Source organism: Marmota marmota, unplaced genomic scaffold, assembly GCF_001458135.2.
Source record: "Marmota marmota marmota unplaced genomic scaffold, marMar, whole genome shotgun sequence".
NCBI classification, from domain to species: Eukaryota; Metazoa; Chordata; class Mammalia; order Rodentia; family Sciuridae; genus Marmota; species Marmota marmota.
The window spans coordinates 25165958-25185765 of record NW_026000082.1 but is presented as its reverse complement, the minus strand read 5'-3'; the positions used below and the strand labels follow the sequence as shown (position 1 = coordinate 25185765).

Below are 19808 nucleotides of genomic sequence, written 5' to 3'. Positions count from 1 at the left end.
GGAGAGCTGGAATGGTCAAATGAAACCAGTAAGTTGTGCATCTTAGGAATTTCTCCAGGATGGGTGATCCTCAGCCTTGGTCACAGTTATTCCATTTTGGGGGAAAAAACCTGTGCAGAAGTCCAGAAGCAAAACAGGAATTGAGTATGAGAAGTGGAGATAGGAAGAAAATGCTATTGCTCCAGGGAACAAAATCAAAAGGCTAAGAAACCAAACTGCAAGACTTTACCTGAATTGTTGAAACAGCAAGCTCTTATTCAGAATATTAGGCAGGGGATTTTGGACAATGAGGCTGGGAAGTTGGGAAGGCTGACTTCTGTAAATATTTTTGATAGCACACCATTTCAGGGGAAAAAAATTTCAGCCCAAACCCCCAATAAATACTTGTTTACAAATTATTTATATGTAAATTGTATATCCCATTGCACACACTTTGGAGGCTCTGATACAATCAAAGAGAATCACTGTAGCTTCTGGAGCAGAGGAAGACATGTTACCAGTCCATCTGCAAAATTTTAGAAGCTGACACATCAAAGAACTGTGTGACTGGCTTACAGTGCTTTCCAAGTGCCAGCCATTGCCCTACTAAATTATAATAACTCAAATTTAGTCCCTATAACAATCCTACTCTGTAGGCTTTATCATCATCATCATCATCATCATCATCATCATCATACTGGTATGAGAATTGAACCGAGGGACACTTAACCACTGATCCACATCCTTAGCCTCTTTTATTTTTATTTTTTTAAATTTTTTTTTAGTTGTTGAACAAATTTATTTTATTTATTATTATACGATGCTGAGAATCAAACCCAGTGTCTCACACACGCTAAGCAAGCGCTCTACCACTGAGCCACAACCCCAGCCCCTTTATTTTTTATATTGAAACAGGGTCACTCCAAGGCTGGCCCTTGACTTTTGTGAGCCTCCTGCCTCCGCTTCCTGAGTCACTGGGATTACAGTGCACCACAGGCCGGACAGATTACTATTATCTATAACAAAAGAGGAAACTGAGGGCGGGCGAGATTAGGAAATCTTTCCGGGTCACACAGAATTTGCCAGAATTTGCCCCTCAGTGATCTGGGTTCACAGTCCACGGGTTTAACGGGTTTGGGGGCTAGAACAGTGTTCTTCACAGGTGGCTCCAAGTCAAATCGCTCACCGATCAGCGCTACCGTGGGAGTGCTACTCCTAAACTAGGAGACAGCAAGAACGCACTAACAGCTAAGCCTTCTCCAGAGCGGTGGCTCAGGGCAGATCAGGCACAGTCAGCGTCCCCAGAGGCCCAGGCAGAAAGGCACCCGGGCGCAGATTGATGGGCTAGGTTTCTGTGGTTTCCGGGGCGAGACTGCAGAGGGAAAGTCGGCTCCGGGCGTCTAACTGCAAACGTCGCGCTGCGGGCATCCTTTACGGCAGGCGTGTGCGTCGCTAGCCGGACGTTCTGAAGCGAGGGCCCGGGAGGGTACAAGGACACGGCGGTGGGAAGGTAGGAGTTGCTTATCTCTGCATGGCAGTGAATGAGCTTCCTTCTGACCTGTCTTGGACGAATTCCCTCATAGTTTGGGTGTCCCCTTCTCCCAGGCCCGACCTCTGGGCCTGCTCCCTGGCACATCCCGTGACCCCCTCTCCTGGAGACCGCACCTCGCTCAGCTGTCTTTCCAGGTTGATTTAGCTTTTGCCGGATTAATGCTTTGGCCTTCTGTTCCTTAACTGAAATCCACGCTCCTTATCTCGGCCATCAAGCCCCTGCGTGGTTTTGGCCCCTCCAGCCTTGTTCATTTCATTTTTCCCGTCGTGCATTCTGGGCTTCACCCTCTCCTGGGCCTCAGTGTCCCCCCAAATGCCCAGCACGCACGCTGGAACGCATTCTGTTGCTGGACTGGAGTAGTGTGTCCACCGATCTTCACTTGGCGAACTCAGCCCGTCTCAAAGGCATTTTCAAGTCTCAGGGAATCCTCGGCTGCTTCCTCAAAAACTCTGACCTCTGAACCACTCTGTTTCTTGCAGTGGGTTTCTAGTTCCCAGTGTCTCTCTAGTGCGTACGTTGAGCAGCTGCTTTCCCCCTTCTCAGTGCCTGGAAAGAATAGGATGAAACTTTAGAAATTAAATTCACCAGTAAATCTACTTTGTATACACAATTACAATGGTATTTTTATTTTTTCCTCCTTTGGTTTTATTATAATGTGTGTCTTTGTCTCTTTGTCTTTACTTTATTTAACAGTATAAGGTATTTGACATGTATATTCTCTTCTCCGATGTCTCATTTATTCTACTGAATACCAGAAATTAATTACTCATTTCTTTATTATTTGCACATTTAAGTGTTTTTGGTTTGTAAATGTGTGGGGTTTTCTTTTTCTTTTTTTTTTTTTTTTTGTCTTGTTTTGTTTTTGCTTTTTGTTTTTTGCAGTACTGGAGTTTGAACTCAGGGATGCTCTACCACTAAGCTACATCCCCAGCCCTTTTTATATTTTGAGACAGGTCTTGCTTAGTTGCCCAGGCTGTCCTCAATTTTTTTTAATATTTATTTTTTAGTTTTCGGCGGACACAACATCTTTATTTTATTTTTATGTGGTGCTGAGGATCGAACCCAGCACCCGGAGCATGGTAGGTGAGCACATTACCGCTTGAGCCACATCCCCAGCCCCTGTCCTCAAATTTGCTGTCCTCCTGCTCCCAAATCACTGGAATTACAGTCATCATCACCATGCCCTGCTTCAGTTATTGTAAATTCATTTTTTTCAGCAGTTACCAAGCCCCTGCCCTCAAAGCATTTTTTGTCCAGTAGGAGAGAGATACAAGTAAAATCTGTTATATATAGTACTGTGCAAAGTACTTCTTGGAAATTGAGAATGCTATATAACAGAGGAGGGACACCAGATTCAGGAGGGTTTCTCAGGAAATGTGTCTCCCAAGTTGACATGGAAAGAATGGACAGAAAAAAATGTAAAGAAACTTGTCACTCTGAAATATATATACATATACCTGTAATCTCAGCTTTCTGGCAAATTGAGGCAGGAGGATCACAAGTTTGAGGCCAGTTTCAGCAACTTAGTAAGACTGTCTCAAAATTAAAATTAGAAAGGGCTGGGGAGATGTAGCTCAGTGGTAAAGTGCCCCTGGATTCAATCCTCATACAGAAAAAGGAAAAAGAACAATGTAAAGAAGTATTCTGTGTTTGTATCTATTTTGTTCTTTTCAGTTTTCTTCAGATCTATTTCAAATACCTGGTATTATTCACTCAAAACATGAAAGTTTTTGAACTTTTGACAAAAATGTCCTTAATATACAGAGGAGTTTTTAGCATTGTTTTTTAATTCTAGTTCTGTTTTCCTTGAGTTTTGTGTAAGTACAAAAATTGCTCACCTACCATAAACTGGGAGAATCTATCTAATGAAAAAGTTCGTTGAGAAGAAATTTGGAGAATACAGCATTCTAGAGGATACTTATCATGATTATCTCATTTTTTCCCTTGGTAATGTCTCATTTGATTGTATTCTTGTGGCATTATTATTATTATTTATCTTCCATTACAGCCATGCCTTTCTTTGATGTGCAGAAAAGGTTGGGCATTAACTTAGACCGTCATCTAACAATCCAAAGTGCTGATCAGCCCTACAAGATTCCTTCTCGATGCCACGCTTTTGAAAAAGAATGGATAGAGTGTGCACATGGAATTGGTAATACCCGCGCCCAGAAAGAGTGCAAGATAGAATATGAAGATTTCGTAGAATGTTTGCTTCGGCTGAAAACGGTGAGGAAATGGTGGAGATGGGAGCTGAATGACTTGCTTATTTCTTTGGGGCTATTTTTAAAGTGTTTTTAATTGGTCTTGGGACTGAGGCTACTGAGAGACCAAGTGCCTTCAGATCTGAGGAGGCCCATTCTTCCTTAGTGTTCTTCCTCATCTTCTCCCAAATTTTCCCTGCTGTAGCCACCAGGTTAGAAATTATATATGTGTACATTTTTTTCAGTAGGCTATAAAGCAGAAAATACCAAGTAGCTTTGGGTGTTTTAACTGTCCTTGAAAATCTCTGGGCAGAAAATATTTTAGATTCATTGAACACTCATTGAGAAGAGGTTATATCCTGCAGATCTGTTAGAATGAAAATCATATAGCAGTCTGAATTCGTTCTTACTCTAGGGAAGATGGAAGTGTTAAAGAGATTGCTGACCAAGATGCAGAGTAAAAAAGATCTTAGCAAGCACAGTGCCCACCTCCTCAAGAGTTGAATGAGTTTTATAACATAAAAGGACCTATTTTCCCATAGAGAAGAAATCTCTTGGTTTGGGCTTTAATTTTGCCTATTTGGGCTGGGGATGTGGCTCAAGCGGTAGCGCGCTCGCCTGGCATGCGTGCGGCCTGGGTTCGATCCTCAGCACCACATACAAACAAAGATGTTGTGTCCGCCGAGAACTAAAAAATAAATATTAAAAATTCTCTCTCTCTCTCTCTCCCTCCCTCTCTCACTCTATCTTAAAAAAAAAAAATAATAATAATAATTTTGCCTATTTCTGTGCTTCCAATATAACAAATAGATTTTTTTTTCCCCCTTTTAAGATAGTATCTTGACACATTGCCCAGGCTGGTCTCCAACTCCTGGACTTAAGTGATCCTCCTTCCTTAGCCCATAGTCCCAGAGTATGGTGCCAAGCCTGGATCCATATAGAAAAAAAAAAAAAAAAACTTTTAACACATTCTTTTTAACATATTTAAACAACTTTTAATTCTTTATGTGGTACTAAGGTTTGAACCCAGGGTCTCATGCATGCCATGCAAGCATTCTACCACTAAGCTATATCTCCAGCCCATAGAAATGTTTCTATTACTTACAAATTCTTGGGGTTCAGGGAGATAATTCACATTTTTAGTTAAATTTGCAGCAAACTGGATCAATTTAAAGTTCTTGGCTGGGTGTGATGGCAGACACCTATAATCCCAGCAACCCGGGAGGCTGAGACAGGAGAATAGTGAGTTCAAAGCCAGCCTCAGCAAGGACTAAGCAACTCAGTGAGACCTTGTCTCTAAATAAAATACAAAAAAGGGCCGGGGATGTGGCTTAGTGGTTGAGTGCCCCTGAGTTCAATCCCCAGTACCACCCTGGCACCCCTGCCAAAAAATAATTTAAAGTTCTTATCTGTTAACATCTGCTGTTGACATTTGGATAATAGGAAGCTAAACTTGGAAGGAATGAGGAAGTATCAGGTAGTGTTCTTATATTGATCTCTCCCAGAATCCAGTCATTCATTAGTTAATAGTTTAGTATTACCAGGGATGATGTGGCCACTTTATAGCCATTTAGTTCACAGCATGTCCTCTAACTTTTTTTCTTCTAGCCAAGTTATTTATTGCCCAGTTATTTATTGCTTCAAAAATTTGTATCAGAAGGAGGTAGTGTGTGAGGTGGAAAGAACATCAGATTGGGAGTTAGAGAGCCAGATTCTGGTGCTGGTTCTGCCACCGCTAGTTTCATGACATTGAGCAAGTCCTCTTCTTTGTCTTAGTTTTCTTATAAGGGGAAATTGGAGCTGCCTCCAAACTCACTCCTAAACTTATAGTTTATGAATAGATAAGTTACCATGTTACAGGTGTTGCTAAATGACTGAATAACTTCCTATAGGCAAAGAAATTAGTAAATCAGGGAATTAGAATCAAGCATTGTTAAAAAGTTCTTAGCAGGGCTGGGGTTGTGGTTCAGTGGTAAAAGCACTTGCTTATGTGAGGCACTAGGTTTGATCCTCAGCACCAAATTAAATAACGTTTGTGTCCATCTACATCTAAAAATATTTTGTTAAAAGTTCTTAGTATATAATAATGCATTTGTTTCTCAAAATAATCCTGTGAGATGAGTTACTATTATTTTTTCTATTATAAGTTTAAAATTTGAGAGGGGATAGGGTTTGTAGCTCAGTGGTAAAGCACTTAACATACCATCTGCAAAGCCCTGGCACCTAAAATAAATAAATTAATTAATTAAGACAAGGAAAAATTAAGGACATTGCCTAAACTCTTAGAGCTAGTAAGTGTTGGACTTGGGATTTTAGCCTGGTAAGGCTATTCTAGAGACTGTCCTTATCTACAACACTGAGTGTCATTTTTTAATTGTTTTTCCTTGTTTGTTTGTTGGTGCTAGGGATTGAACCCAGGCCTTGTGCATGTTAAGCATGCACTTTACCACTATTTCCTCTGCCCCATTCAGTGGTTATTGCTTCTTGCTCAGAAAGATCTGATATATGGTATTGTCAACCATGACTTGTTCTGTTGGGAGACTCGTTCAGAAATGCTCTTGAGAGGGGCTTGGGATGTGGCTCAAGTGGTAGCGAGCTTGCCTGGCATGCTTGGGGCACTGAGTTCGATTCTCAGCACCACGTAAAAATAAAATAAAGATATTGTGTCCACCTAAAAACTAAAAATAAATATTTAAAAAAAATTTTAAAAAAAAAGAAATGCTTTTGAGAGAAATGGTAAGAAAGTAGTCTGTTAAACCTAGCCAGGTGGCACATGTTCAGAATCCTAGGCACTCTAGAGGCTGAGGCAATAGGATCACAAGTTGGAGGCCAGCTTCAGCAATTTTGCAAGACCCTATCTCAAAAAAATAAAGAACACTGGGGTGTTGCTGTTTAACACACCTGGGCTAAACCCAGTACTAGGGAAAATAAGAAAAATAATATAGTCCATTTAAAATTGTTAATATTTATATCAGTATTTTGGTTAACTTAAGAGTTTCTTCCTACCGAAGTTATATCCATGTTACTTCTTTTATTTTATTTTATTTTTTTTAGTTGTAGATGGACACTATACCTTTATTTTATTTATTTTGTTTTTTATATGGTGCTGAGGATTGAACCCAGTACCTCACATGTGCTAGGCAAGCACTACCACTGAGCCACAACCGCAGTCCCACCCCATATTACTTCTTTAAAGTTGATAAGATTTTAGCTAAATATGCTAACTTTGTGCCTTTGGTAAAAGATAGCCATTTATTTAAAGATAATATTAATTGGAGCACCTATTATGTTATGAACTATTCTAGGCAGTAGGAATATAGCAATTAGCAAAATAGCAAAAGTCTCTGACTTCATGAGTTTTTATTCTAGTGCGATTAGAAGAAAATTAACAAACAAAATATGATGTGTCAGGTGGTAAGTGTAATGGGGAAAGTAAACTAGGAGTAGGATAGAGAGTGTTAGCGTGGGAGCTAAATGGATGCTACTCCGAATAGCCCTTAGGGTAGTCAGTGGTGTGGTGGTACATGCCTGTAATCCTAGCGGGCTTGGGAGGCTAAGGCAGGAGGATTGCAGGTTCAAAGCCAACCTCAGCAATTTAGTGAGGTGCTAAGCAACCTACCAAGACCCTGTCTCAAAATAAAAAATAAGAAGGACTGGGGATGTGTCTCAATTGTTAAGCACCCTTTGGGTTCAATTTCTGGTACAAAAATAAATAAAACGGGGCTGAGGTTGTGGCTCAGTGGTAGAGCACTTGCCTGGCACCTGTGAGGCACTTGGTTTGATCCTGAGCACCACATAAGATGCTCATCTACAACTAAAAAAAAATTATTATAAAGCAAATATTAGGTTAGTCAAAGAAGAGCTCTCAGCATTTGAAGATGTAGGCAAAGAATTTAAGAAAGCCACATGGATATGAGGGAAGAATGTTCTGGGCAGAGGAAACAGTAAGTGCAAAGGTCCCTGAGCTAGAATAGAGAAGGATAAAGTCAGAGAGGTCCTTGTAAGCCATTATGAGGAGAAGCCATTGAAGGGCTTTGATCAGAGGGATGCCATCAGGATTGGTAAGTATACTTTCTATGTTACAGAAACCAGGGGCCAAATCCTATCATTGTTGTGGGTAGGCTTTGATTTATTGGGAAGAAACCAGTGGCCCATCAGAGAATGGAATAGAACGCAGGGCTCAAAGGTGGCCAAGCACTTTCCAAGCCTTTACTTTTTTACCTAAAAAGAGACCTCATATTGACTGTTTCTTTCTTTGTACCTTACTGAATTTTTGTTTTTGCTTTTTGGACCTGAGATTGAACCCAGGGACGCTTAACCACTGAGCCACATCCCCAGCCCCTGTTTTATTTCTTTTCCTTTTTCTTTTTTTCTGTGGTGCTTCAGATTGAACCCAGGGCCTTATGCATATGGGGCAAGCACTCTACCAACTGAGCTGTATCCCCAGCCCCCCACCCCACCCCATTTTCTTATTTTGAGACGGGGCCTCCTAAACTATTGAAGTTAGCCTCAAACTTGGAATCCTCTTACCTGAGCCTCCTCAGTCACTAGAATTAAAGTGTGTGCCATTACACCCAGTTCCTGGGGATTAAACCCTGGGCCTCTTGTATGCTGGGTAAGCACTCTACTACTGAGCTATATCCCCAGCCCTTTTTCATTTTTTATTTTATGTTATTCATTTTTACAGTACTGGGAATTGAAGCCAGGATCTAGCATATGCTAAGCAAGTGCTCTATCACTGAGTTATATGCCCAGCCTTTTTTATTATTATTCTTTTTTAAATCTTATTTGTTTATTTATTTTTGAGGTGCTGGGGATTGAACCCAGGGCCTTGTGCATGTGAGGCAAGCACTCTACCAACTGAGCTATATCCCCAGCCCTCTTTTTTTAAATTTCATTTGTTTATTTTTATGTAGTGCCGGGGATCGAACCTAGTGCCTCACGCATGCTAGGCAAGCACTTTACTACTGAGCCACAACCCCAGTCCTCCCCTCTTTTTTCTTTTAAAGTATTTTTAGTTGTACATGGACAAAATCATTTATTTTTATGTAGTGCTGAGGATTGAACCCAGCACCCCACCCCACTCCCAAGCCCTTTTTTGAGGGCAGGTGTTGCTAAGTTGCCCCTGCCATCCTTGAACTTGTGATCCTCTTGCCTAGCATGTGTGGGGGATTTCCATTCCTAGCACAGTAAAAAGAAAATGATGGACTTTGTCTTAAAGTTCCTTTATAGGATGAAAAGCCTTACAGAATTTAAAAATGAAGCAAAAATCTATCTTGGTTTCTCCAGACCTCGCTTTCTGATACAACTTTTCCTCTACTTTAAATGCTTTTTTCCTTTGACAGATGAAACGTGTGAATACCATCAAGAAGCATCGGGATAAGCTAATAAAGGAAGGGAACTACACCCCTCCACCTCACCACTTGGGCAAGGCGGATCCTAGGCCCTGAGCAGAGCAGCTGCTGATGGCAAGAGGCTGATGTTTCATGTTCTCTTTTCCATTGAAAGATTGTTTACTGAAAACTTCAAAGTGTATAAAATAAAGGATTGCTCCATCTTATTTGTTCTGTTTTCTCTTGGATCATCCTTTTCCATGATAAGATTATAAACTTTTTATTTATTATTATTATTTTTTTGTACCAGGGATTGAACCCAGGGGTGCTTAACCACTGAGCCACATCCCAGCCTGTTTTTTTTTTTTTTTTTTTTTTTTAATATTTTGAGAAGGGTCTTGCTAAGTTGCTGAGGCTGGCTTTGAATTTAGCAGTCCTCCTGCCTCAGCCTCCAAGCCACTGGGATTACAGGCATGTGCCACCATATATGGCTTACAAACAGTTTTTTTAAGTTTGGAAAAATGCCTCTACCTAGACCTAAAAAATTATCATCTAGGGAATTATTAACATTTTCTGAATGCTTATTACAGAGGTACTTTAAATATTTTAACTCATTTAAGAAGCCCCAGTGTTACTTAGTCTTTCCATTCTGGTTTATTTTCTGTAAAACAATTAGGTTGGGGGAAAGGGGAGAGGGAAGCAATGTTGTGTATTTCCTAAGGTTTGTGACATCTAACTTTAAGGCTAAGAAAGTGTGAGGTTTAAATAATTTTGAAGAAACAGAGTTACTGTTTCAATTTGCTATCCTCTATCAGTGGCATTTTATTTTATTTCATTTAAATTGACATGTTTAAAAACATGTTTCTAAAAGAAAAATCTAGATGTAGAAAGGAAAATATAAATTTTAGAAAATCAGTAAGTGTTGAGAATATAATCGAAAACTCAGATATCTTGTAACATTTTTTCCCCCAATTTTTTTTTTTTTTTTTTTTTGTGTGTGTGTGTGTGTATGTTATTGGGGATCAAACCCAGAGATGCTTTACCATTGAGCTGCACACTGGGCCCTTTTATTTTGAGACAAGTTCTCCCTAAGTTGCTGAAGCTAGAACTTGCTATCCTCCTGCCTCAGCCTCCTGAGTATCTGGGATTACAGGTGTGCACCATCATGACTAGCTCCTAATTTTTAAAAATGGTAAAATGCACATAAAACTTACATATTGGGTTGTGGATACAGGTTAGTGGCAGAGTGCTTACCTCCATTTACAAGGCCCTGGGTTCTATTTCCAGCACCACTGAAAATATTTACTACCTTAGATTTTTTTGTTTTTGTTTTGTTTTTTGGAGGGGTACTAGGGATTAAATTCACAGGTGCCTTACTACTGATCTACATTCCCAGGACCTTTCTTTCTATTTTGAAATGGTCTTACTAAGTTGCTGCAACTAACCTCCAGCTTCAATCTTCCTGCCTCAACCTAAGTCTCTGGGATTATAAAAGTGGGCGACAGTGCCTGCTAACTTTAACCATTTTTAAGTATTCAGTTTATTGGTATAAAGTACATTCATATTGTTATACTACCATCTATCTTCAGAACTCTCATTTGCAAACTTTGAAACTCCGCATTAAAACAATAACTCCCTATTCTCCCCAGCCCCTGGCAACCACTGTTCTATTTTCTGTGTTTTAAATTTTTACTCTTTTAATTACCTCTTATAAGTGGAATCATACAGATTTGTCTTTCTGTTTGTCCATTTTTATATTGGGTACCAGGTTTTTGTTGATGAGTTTTAGGAGTTTTTTTTATATATATATTAGATATTCCTTATCAGATAGATGACTTGCAAATATTTCCTCTTATCCTGTGATTTGATAGTGTGTGTTTGTGTGAGAGAGAAAAAAATGGGGTCTCACTACATTACTGGCCTCAGATTAATGGGCTGAAGCAATCCTCCTGCCTGAGCCTCCCAAATAGCTATAATTATAGGCACACATCACTGCATCTGGCTAAATAGTGTCTTTTGATGCACAAGACAATTCTATTTTTTCTTATGTTGCCTGTGTGTTTCCAAGAAGTCATTGCCAAACCCAATGTCATAAAACTTTTGCCCTATATCTTTAAGAATTTTTTAGTTTTAGGTCTTACATTTACATCATGGGTCTATTTTGGATTAATTTTTTTTATATGGCCTTAAAGTGAGAGTCCAACTTCATTCTTTTGTGTATCATAGTCAAAATTTTCAGAACCATTTGTTGAAAAAAAAAAACTGTCTTTTTGCCATTGATTGGTCTTGACCCTCTTTTTGAAAATCATTTGACATAAGGATTTATTTCTCAGCCCTATTCTGTTCTTTTGGTCTACATGTCTTATTATGTCAGTTTTTGTTTACTGTTGCTTTGTAGTAAGTTTTGAAATCAAGAAGAGTGAGTGCTCTGGCTTTGTTCTTTTTTAGCAGTGTTTTGGTTATTCGAGATCCTTTGAAATGCCATATGAATTTTGGGAGGAATTTTTCCATTACTGCAAAAAAAAAAAAATAAGGCCACTTGAATTTTGATAGAGATGACAGTTAAGTCTATAGATTGATATGAATAATATCGACATCTTAGCAATATTGTCTTTCAATCCATGAACATGGAATATCTTTCCATTTATCTCTCCTTTAATTTCTTTTAGAAATGTCTTGTGCTTTTTATTGTACAATTCCTAAGTGTTTTATTAAGCATTTTTAAGTACTCAGTTTGATGCTATTATAAATGAAATTGTTTCCTTAATTTCCTTTTCAAATGACTTATAGTTAATCCTGTAGCATTTTGAATCATAAATGTCAGCTCAAGAATAAGGTTGTCCTAAAAAGAAGAAGTACATTGTATGCTAGTCTCAAAATTGGAAGGATTAGATTGGCATTTGATCAGGGCCCTGCTTATCCCTTCTGTTACAGGGCAGATCTCTAGCCAAGCAGCATTTTCTTAAACCCATTTATCAGTCACAATGAAAAAGCAAGCTGGAGTTCATCCAGTAAGGTCCCAGGCTATGGCCCTGTTTTAGGTTGTTTTAATTATGCTCTGTACACAAAAGCTTTTCTGAGTTTTTTAAGTTCAAAATGACAGTGAATATATATTATTTTTGTAAAATCAGAGAACCCAATTGAAAGGGCCAGAGAGAAAAGCAGAATCAAGGCTTAAAGTAGGTACATGCCCTTTCATACAGAGAAATCTTTTATTCCTGAGCTCTGGCTTGTGGAATAAAGGGAAACCAAATCCCATTAGATTGTATTTACCTACAGGTAAAACATGGGTAAAGAATACAGAACTTAATTGTGTGTGTTGGAAAGATTTACTTGATGCCTTTAAGGATATCAAAAGTCTTCATTTACATCTGATAGCCTTAAACAGCTCTAGGACAAGCAACCTGCCTATCACCTGTGTAGTTGGCAAACTTTGCACCTTAATTGCTTATTTTGAGAAAGTAGGACAGAAATGTTTGAACTGAAAGAACAGACCTGGCTCCTGGAAAGAGCCAGCTCTTCCACCTCTGTTCTTTAAATGATTTGAACAAGCAGAGACACAAGGGCTAGGGGGTGTAGTTATGTGATACAGCTGGTCCCTGTGTTTGATTCCCAGCACCATTAAAAAAAAAAAAAAAAAAAATATATATATATATATATATAGTAAAATATAAAAATATATATTCAGAAGATAATATATGTGTATGTATATTTTTAAAAAATTTTTAAACAATTTTTATACTTATTTTTAGTTGTAGTTGGACACAATACCTTTATTTTATTTATTTGTTTTTATTTTGTGCTGAGGATCAAACCCAGGGCCTCACACATGCAAGGCAAGTGTGCTACTGCTGAGCCACAGTCTCAGCCCAAAAGAATACTCTTTTCAACAAACAGTTCTGGGATAATCAGATGGCCCTATGCCGTTAATGAAGCTGGACCTATTTATACCACATGACTCTCCTAGACATTTGGAAAAAATCAGGTTCAAGGAGAGCTACCTGCCAGAACAAAAATCAACACTTTTCAGTAAATAATAGTAGAAGCAAGAGTCTCTACAGCTTTTTGTCATTCACAACATTAAGTATGCAGTAGTTATGTGTACTTTAGTATTCATGTATATACTTTTTTGAGTCATAGTAAAGGGGGGAAAAGTAGTAGACAGAAAAAGACCTCAAGATGGCTCAGAAGTCAGGTATTTAAAAAAAAAGCATCTATTTAAGCTGAGTGCCATGGCACACACCTGAAATCCCAGAGACTCAGGAGACTGAGGCATGAGGATCCCAAGTTTGAGGCTAGCCTCAGCAATTTAGCAAGAACCTGTCTAAAAATAAGAAGTGACTCTTGTGGACCATCTTTGTACAATTGCCCTTAAGTATCTCTGTAATACACTTTTTCATATGTTCATATTTTTTTTAGTTTTTTCTTTCTTTTATTTATTCTTTTTTTTTTTTTTTTAGTTTTTTTTCCCACTTTTTTTTTTTTTTTTTTTTTTTTGGGATGACAGAGTTCTCACTAATGTTGTCCCAGGCTTATCTTCAAACTTGCTATCCTTCCTGCCTCTAGCCTCCTGATTAGCTGGGATTACAGGTGTGTGCACTGCACCTGGCTATTTCCCCAGGATTTTAAATTGTCAGCATTATTTTTTATAATTTTCTGTCCTGTGTATTTCATCTTCACATCATTTCCACTATTGGAGGTATAATTGTATAAGCACTTTTAGAGAGTTCTAATTCATTTTATGTATTTTTTGCAAATTTGAATCTGTGAAGTACATTATCAAATGTTGATTTTACGTATAAGCACGGATGTACACAAACACATTGGAACTTGCTCAGTAAGTGAAAAGGTATCTTTATACATCTATATTTGTGAAAGATAAAGTTTCTCAAGATATTGATTTTTGTGGGGCTGGGGTTATAGCTCAGTGGTAGAGCACTTGCCCTATATGTGTAAGACACTGGGTTCAATCCTCAGTATCACATAAATAAATAAAATAAAAGTATTGTGTCATGTACAACTAAAAACATTTTTTTAAAAAGATACTTTTTGGGTGAATACACCTGCCTTGGTAGCCCATTAAGGGTTTGGATCAATCTCATCAAAAGATTTTGATTGTCTGTTGTGGTATTTCATATGACTATAGTTTTAAAGCTGAGTACACACAATTACCAACCATAGTAATGTGCATTTTTACATCTCAATTTTTGACCTGGTGTTAGTCAGCTTTTTATCTCTGTGACAAAAATACCTAAGAAAATCAACTTATAAAGAAAAAAGTTTTGTTTAGGCTCATGGTTTCAGAGGTTTCAACCCATAATCACTTGACCCTCTCACTTTGGGCCTATAATGACACAGTACATTGTGATGGGCGTGCACAACAAAGGAGGCTTGTTTACCCAGTGGCAGCCGGGAAGCAAAGAGAATAAAGATATGATGGGGCTGGGGTCCCAGTGTTCCCGTCAAGGGCACACCCCAGTGACTTAACTTCCTTATACAAGGTCCCACCTCCTCAAGGTTCCACCACCTCTCAATAGTGTCACGGGCTGGGGACCAAGTCTTCAGTACATGAGATTTTAGAGGACATTCAAGATTTAAACTATAGCAGATATATTTATGCATATACTTCATTTGTTTATAATTGTTATAGCTATGAGACTGTTGTTAGTATACATGTGTTTATGCTTTCAAAAATATGTATGTGGTCTGGGAAGATAGCTCAGTTGGGAGAAGCTTGCACAAGGCCCTGGGTTCATCCCCAGCATCACAAAAAAATAAAATTAAAAAAAAATGTATGTAATAATTACCTAATTTATTGTATAAAGTAGTATATGAAGTGTTCTGTTCTATTTTTATGCTTCTCAAATAACCGCCCCCCTTAAAAATGTCAGTAGACACCAGGCACAGTGGCACATGCCTATAATTCCAGCAGTTTGGGAGGCTAAGGCAGGAGGATCATGAGTTCAAAGCCAGCCTCAGCAACTTAGTGAAACCCTGTCTCAAAAAATAAAAGGGCTGGGGATGTAGTTAGCTCAATGGTAAAGTGCCCCTGAGCTCAAGCCCTAGTACCAAACAAATAAGTGAATTAAAATAAATAAAATGAAAACGTAAATAAGACTGGTGGTGTAGCTCAGTATTAGAGTACATGCTTAGTATATACAAGGATCTGGATTCAATCCCAAGCGCGTGTGCACACACACAAACACGCGCACACACACACACACACAGGTAAGTATGTATCTTTTAAATAAGTTTTAAAATTATTTTTTTCAGAATTGTATTTTTAGGATTTTGATCTTCTAGGATTTCAGACTTTAGGCATTTGATCTTTCAGGATTTCAACATTTGGGATTATAGCATTCAGGATTATGTCTCTTGGAATTATAGCCCAAACCCTGTTAGAGAACAAATGGAAATTTTAGAATTGAAAACTTCAATATCTAAAATTTAAAAATTCACTAGATAGACTTAACAACAAATTGAAGACAGTATGGAAGGTTTGAAGTTGAAGAGCGATCAAAGAAGTATACAAAGAGGGAAGGCCAAAAATCCAATAGAAAGAACCTCAACATCAGGTTGCATGAAAGAAGTCAAAAACAATATAGTATATATACACACACAAGTGTATGTATGCAATACGATTCCATTCCTACGGAATCTAAGAACAGGCAAACTAATATCTAGGGATAGAAAATGAAACAGTAATTGCATAAGAAGGGGAGGGGATCAAATGGGAGAGTTACCAGGAAACTGGGCCAAAACCCTGATTCTGGGAATCAGACAAATTGGGTCTAGCCATTTACTCCAAAACCAAACAGAAAAGCTAGTAGTGAAAAGCAGGAAAAGATATTTAATCAGTATGGCCATATTTGGAAGACAAAGGGGAATAGCATTTCCAGCCCTGTCTTTAGTGTCTGACAATGACTTTGAGGTTTTATAAAAAGGGGAATGAGGGCAAGGGTTGAGGTTTGCATGGCTGGAGGGTTTGTACAGCTGGCAAAGGAGGTGATTTTGGTCAAGTGTGGTCTGGTGATTGTCAGGAGGGGCCTTGTTGGTGATAAGAATATTGTTATTGCTTGGGGGTAGTTTCATTTTATCACAAGATGTTTTTTGGTCAGACCGTTCCTAGAATCCAAGGCAACAGCATAATAGAGTCGTGCAAAATGGAGGAAGAGATATCAAGTTTTTTAATCCTGCTTTTAGTTATCCATAGGACATTTATAGGCAAAAGTAGTAAAAGGACATGAGAGAACTTTGCAGGATGATGGAAATGCTCTATATCTTGATTGTAGTGGTGGGATTACACGGATGTACTTATCATCAAATCTCTTGACATATACACTTAAGAGCTGTGTATTTCACTGAATGTCCTGGGTTAACCTAAAAGAAGGCAGGAAAAATGGAACAGGAACAAAAGTCAGATAAGATAAATCAGAAACATAACAAAATGACATACTTAACCCAACCATATTAATACTTAAGAGGTAGTATCCCGGTGCAATAGTGCACCCTTATAATCCCAGCTACTCAACTGGGTGAAGCAGCAGATCACAAGTTCAAGGTTAAACTGGGCAACTTAGGTAGATCCTGTCTCAGAAAATAAATAAATAAAAAGAAGAGGACTGGGGATGTAGCTCAGTAGGAGAGCACTTGCCTATGAGCACCACAAACAAAACAAAACAAAAGTTTGGGAATTGAAATTACAGGGTAGAATACCATGCAGGTTTTCAGATTGTTCTCTGGCAGCACACAAATGAAGCAGACCAGAATAGCATTGCAAGCACATTGAAAACTAAATTGTCTCTGGAATGACAGCCCACACAATTAAGCCAGGACCCGCACCAAACTAAATAGGGTGACTGCCAGCTAAAATAGAAAATTAAACAGGATCCAGAATCTCTTAACATAATATGCAAAATATCCAGGTTTCAATAGAAAATCATTCATCAAGCCAAGAACTAGGAAAATCACAACGTCATTGAGAAAACACAATCAACAGATGCCAACACAAAGATAATTCAAATGTTGGAATTATCTCTCAAAAATGTTAAAGCAAGCCTCATTAAAAAAAAAAAAAAAAGCTTCATTGAGCAATCACAAATTCTCTTGAAACAAATGAAAAAACCAGCAGGCACAGTTGTGCAAGCCACTGAGGCAGGAGGATTGCAATTTCAAGATCAGCCTGTGCAATTGAGTGAGGCTGTAAGCAACTTAATGAGATCCTGTCTCAAAATAAAAGATAAAAAGGGCTGGAGATGTAGCTCAGTGATAGAGTGCCTCTGGGTTCAATCTTCAGTACCGAAAAAGAGTATATTAGCCAAAATTTAAAACTCAGCAGATGGGTTCAGTAGCAGAGTGAAAATAACAGAGGAGGGCTGGGGTGGTGGCTCAGTGGTAGAGCGCTTGCCTAGCATATGTGAGGCACTGGGTTTGATTCTTGGCTCCATATATAAATAAATAAATAATAAAAAATAAAAGTTTATCCACAAATGTGTGTGTGTGAGAGAGAGTGTGTACATGTAATTTTATTTACTTATTTATCTTAAAAGAAAATGACAGAGGAAAGAATCAGTGAAGTGAACTTGAAGATAGGTCAAGTTACAGAACCAGGCCCACTTTACCAATTGTGTGGTATACCGACTATTGAGAGGACAAGGTTTTGTTTTGATTTTTTCAGTTCTAGAGACTGAACCCAAAGGTGCTCTGCCACTGAGTTACACCCCTAACCCTATTAATTTTATTTTGAGGCAGGGTCTTGCTAAATTGCCTATGCTGAACTTCAATTTGCCATCCTTCTGCCTTGTCCCGAGTTGCTAGGATGACGGGTGCATGCCACCACCAGCCTGAAATGAAAAGTTTTGCAAAAGAGGTTATTCACAAGGTGGCCAAGCATGTGACGACTAGAGAGCGTATCTCAAATCCACCTCCCTGAGGATTCTTGCTATGGTTTTCATCTTAAATGTCTCTCAAAGGTCCACGTGTTAAAGGCTTGGTCCCTGGCCTATGGTGCTATTCAGAGGTAGTGAAACCTTGAGCCACATCCCCAGCCCTTTTTTATATTTTATTTAAAGACGGGGTCTGGCTGAGTTGCTTAGGGCCTCACTGCATTGCTGAGGCTGGCTCTGAACTCATAATCCTCCTGCCTCAGCCTCCCATGCTGCTGGGTTTACAGGCAAGCACCACTGTGTCTGGTGGTTGTGAAACCTTTAAGAGGTGGAGCCTAGCTGGAGGAAGATAGGTCACTGAGGGTGGGTATGTCCTTGAAGGGAATATTGGGATTCCAGCCCCTTTGATTCCCCAGCTGGGCTGCCAGGAGGTGACGTCATCCTCGGCTCTCCTCTCCCTTCACGTGTGCTGTGCTGCCACAGTCCCAAGGCAACAGGGCCAACTAAACATGGGCTGAAACTGTGAGCCAAAATAAACCTTTCCTCTTTTTTATTTTTATTTTATTTTTGGTACCAGAGATTGAACCCAGGGGCACTTAACCACTGAGCCACATCCCCAGCCCTTTTTATTTTTTATTTTGAGACAGGACCCCATTAAGATGCTGAGGCTAGCTTTGAACTTGTGATCCTCCTGCCTCAGCTTCCCAAACTGCTGGGATTATAGGCGTGTATCACCACACCCAGCCCCTCTTCTAAAAAAATTAATTAATTTTTTAAAATTTTTAGTTATTTAGTGGCATTAGGCATTGAACCCAGGGTGCTCTACCACTGAGCTACATCCTCAGCCTTTTTTTGTTTTGAGACAGAGAGTCTTGCTAAGTTGTTGGGGCTGATCTACAACTTGTGATTCTCTTGCCTCAGCCTCCCAAGGCACTGGGTTTTACTCCTTTTAAATTGATTATTTCAGGTATTTTTTCCACAGTAACAGAAAGCACAGTAGGGTTAAGGAATATTTATGAGGTAAAGAAACCGTGGTCTGAAGCATGGAGAAAGGTGGTTAAAGGTAAGGAAAAGTGAGGTAATCAGTGGTCTGTGCATGTGTAGTCAAACTCTATGACTCTTCAAGAGATCATGTTCAACGGAATATTACTCAGCAACAAAAGAGAATAAAATCATAGCATTTGCAGGTAAATGGATAGAGTTAGAGGATAATGCTAAGTGAAGTTAGCCAATCCCAAAAAAACAAATGCCAAATGTTTTCTCTGATACAAGGAGGCTGATTCACAGTGGAGTAGGGAGGGAAGAGCATGGGAGATAGGGCAGAGGGGTGGGAAGGGAAGGGAGGGGGCATGGGGTTAGAAATGATGGTGGAATGTGATGGACACTATCCAAAGTACATGTATGAAGACACAAATTGGTGTGAGTATACTTTGTATACAAAGTTGTGCTCTATATGTATAACAAGGATTGTAATGCATTCTGCTATCATATATACATTTTTAAAAATTAATTAAAAAAAAAAAAGAAAGAGATCATGTTCAGAAAATGGTGTTGTAGTGTGTTGTGGGGGTGGAGTTCTGGCCCTTTGACTTCAAAAGTTCACCAATGCCTGGGTGCAGTGGCACAAACCTGTAATCCCAGAGATCCATAAAGGCGAGGCAGGAGGATTGCAAATTCAAGACCAGCCTCAGCAACTATAAAAAAATAAAAAATAAAAAGGGCTGGGGATGTGGCTCAGTGGTAGAGCACCCCTGGTTTAATCCCCGTACAAAAAAAAAAAAAGGTCACCAATCAGACACTTTTGCAGGGCCCAAGTAAAGGGTCAGTAGTTCAAGATGTTTGAATTAGCAAAAACTGC

At 39.0% G+C, this 19808-nt stretch overlaps 1 protein-coding gene and 1 non-coding gene across 2 annotated transcripts; one reads left to right on the top strand and one right to left on the bottom strand.

Annotated features, from left to right (window-relative positions):
• The first annotated feature begins 1347 nt into the window (after positions 1-1347).
• Ndufs5 (NADH:ubiquinone oxidoreductase subunit S5) lies at positions 1348-9292 on the top strand. Its single transcript, XM_015485233.2, has 3 exons — positions 1348-1489; positions 3540-3757; positions 9078-9292. The coding sequence occupies exons 2-3, from the start codon at positions 3542-3544 to the stop codon at positions 9180-9182; spliced, it is 321 nt and encodes a 106-aa protein (XP_015340719.1). The 5' UTR covers positions 1348-1489; positions 3540-3541; the 3' UTR covers positions 9183-9292.
• On the bottom strand, positions 8535-8608 carry Trnav-cac. The gene has a single exon. It is a non-coding gene; the product is annotated as a tRNA-Val (tRNA).
• Positions 9293-19808: the final 10516 nt, after the last annotated feature.

Excerpts from the sequence above, each read along its gene's own strand:
- Ndufs5 (XM_015485233.2), top strand. The coding sequence starts at position 3,542 with ATGCCTTTCTTTGATGTGCAGAAAAGGTTGGGCATTAACTTAGACCGT. Across the intron at positions 3,758-9,077 it reads GTTTGCTTCGGCTGAAAACG|ATGAAACGTGTGAATACCAT; the intron begins GTGAGGAAATGG and ends TTCCTTTGACAG.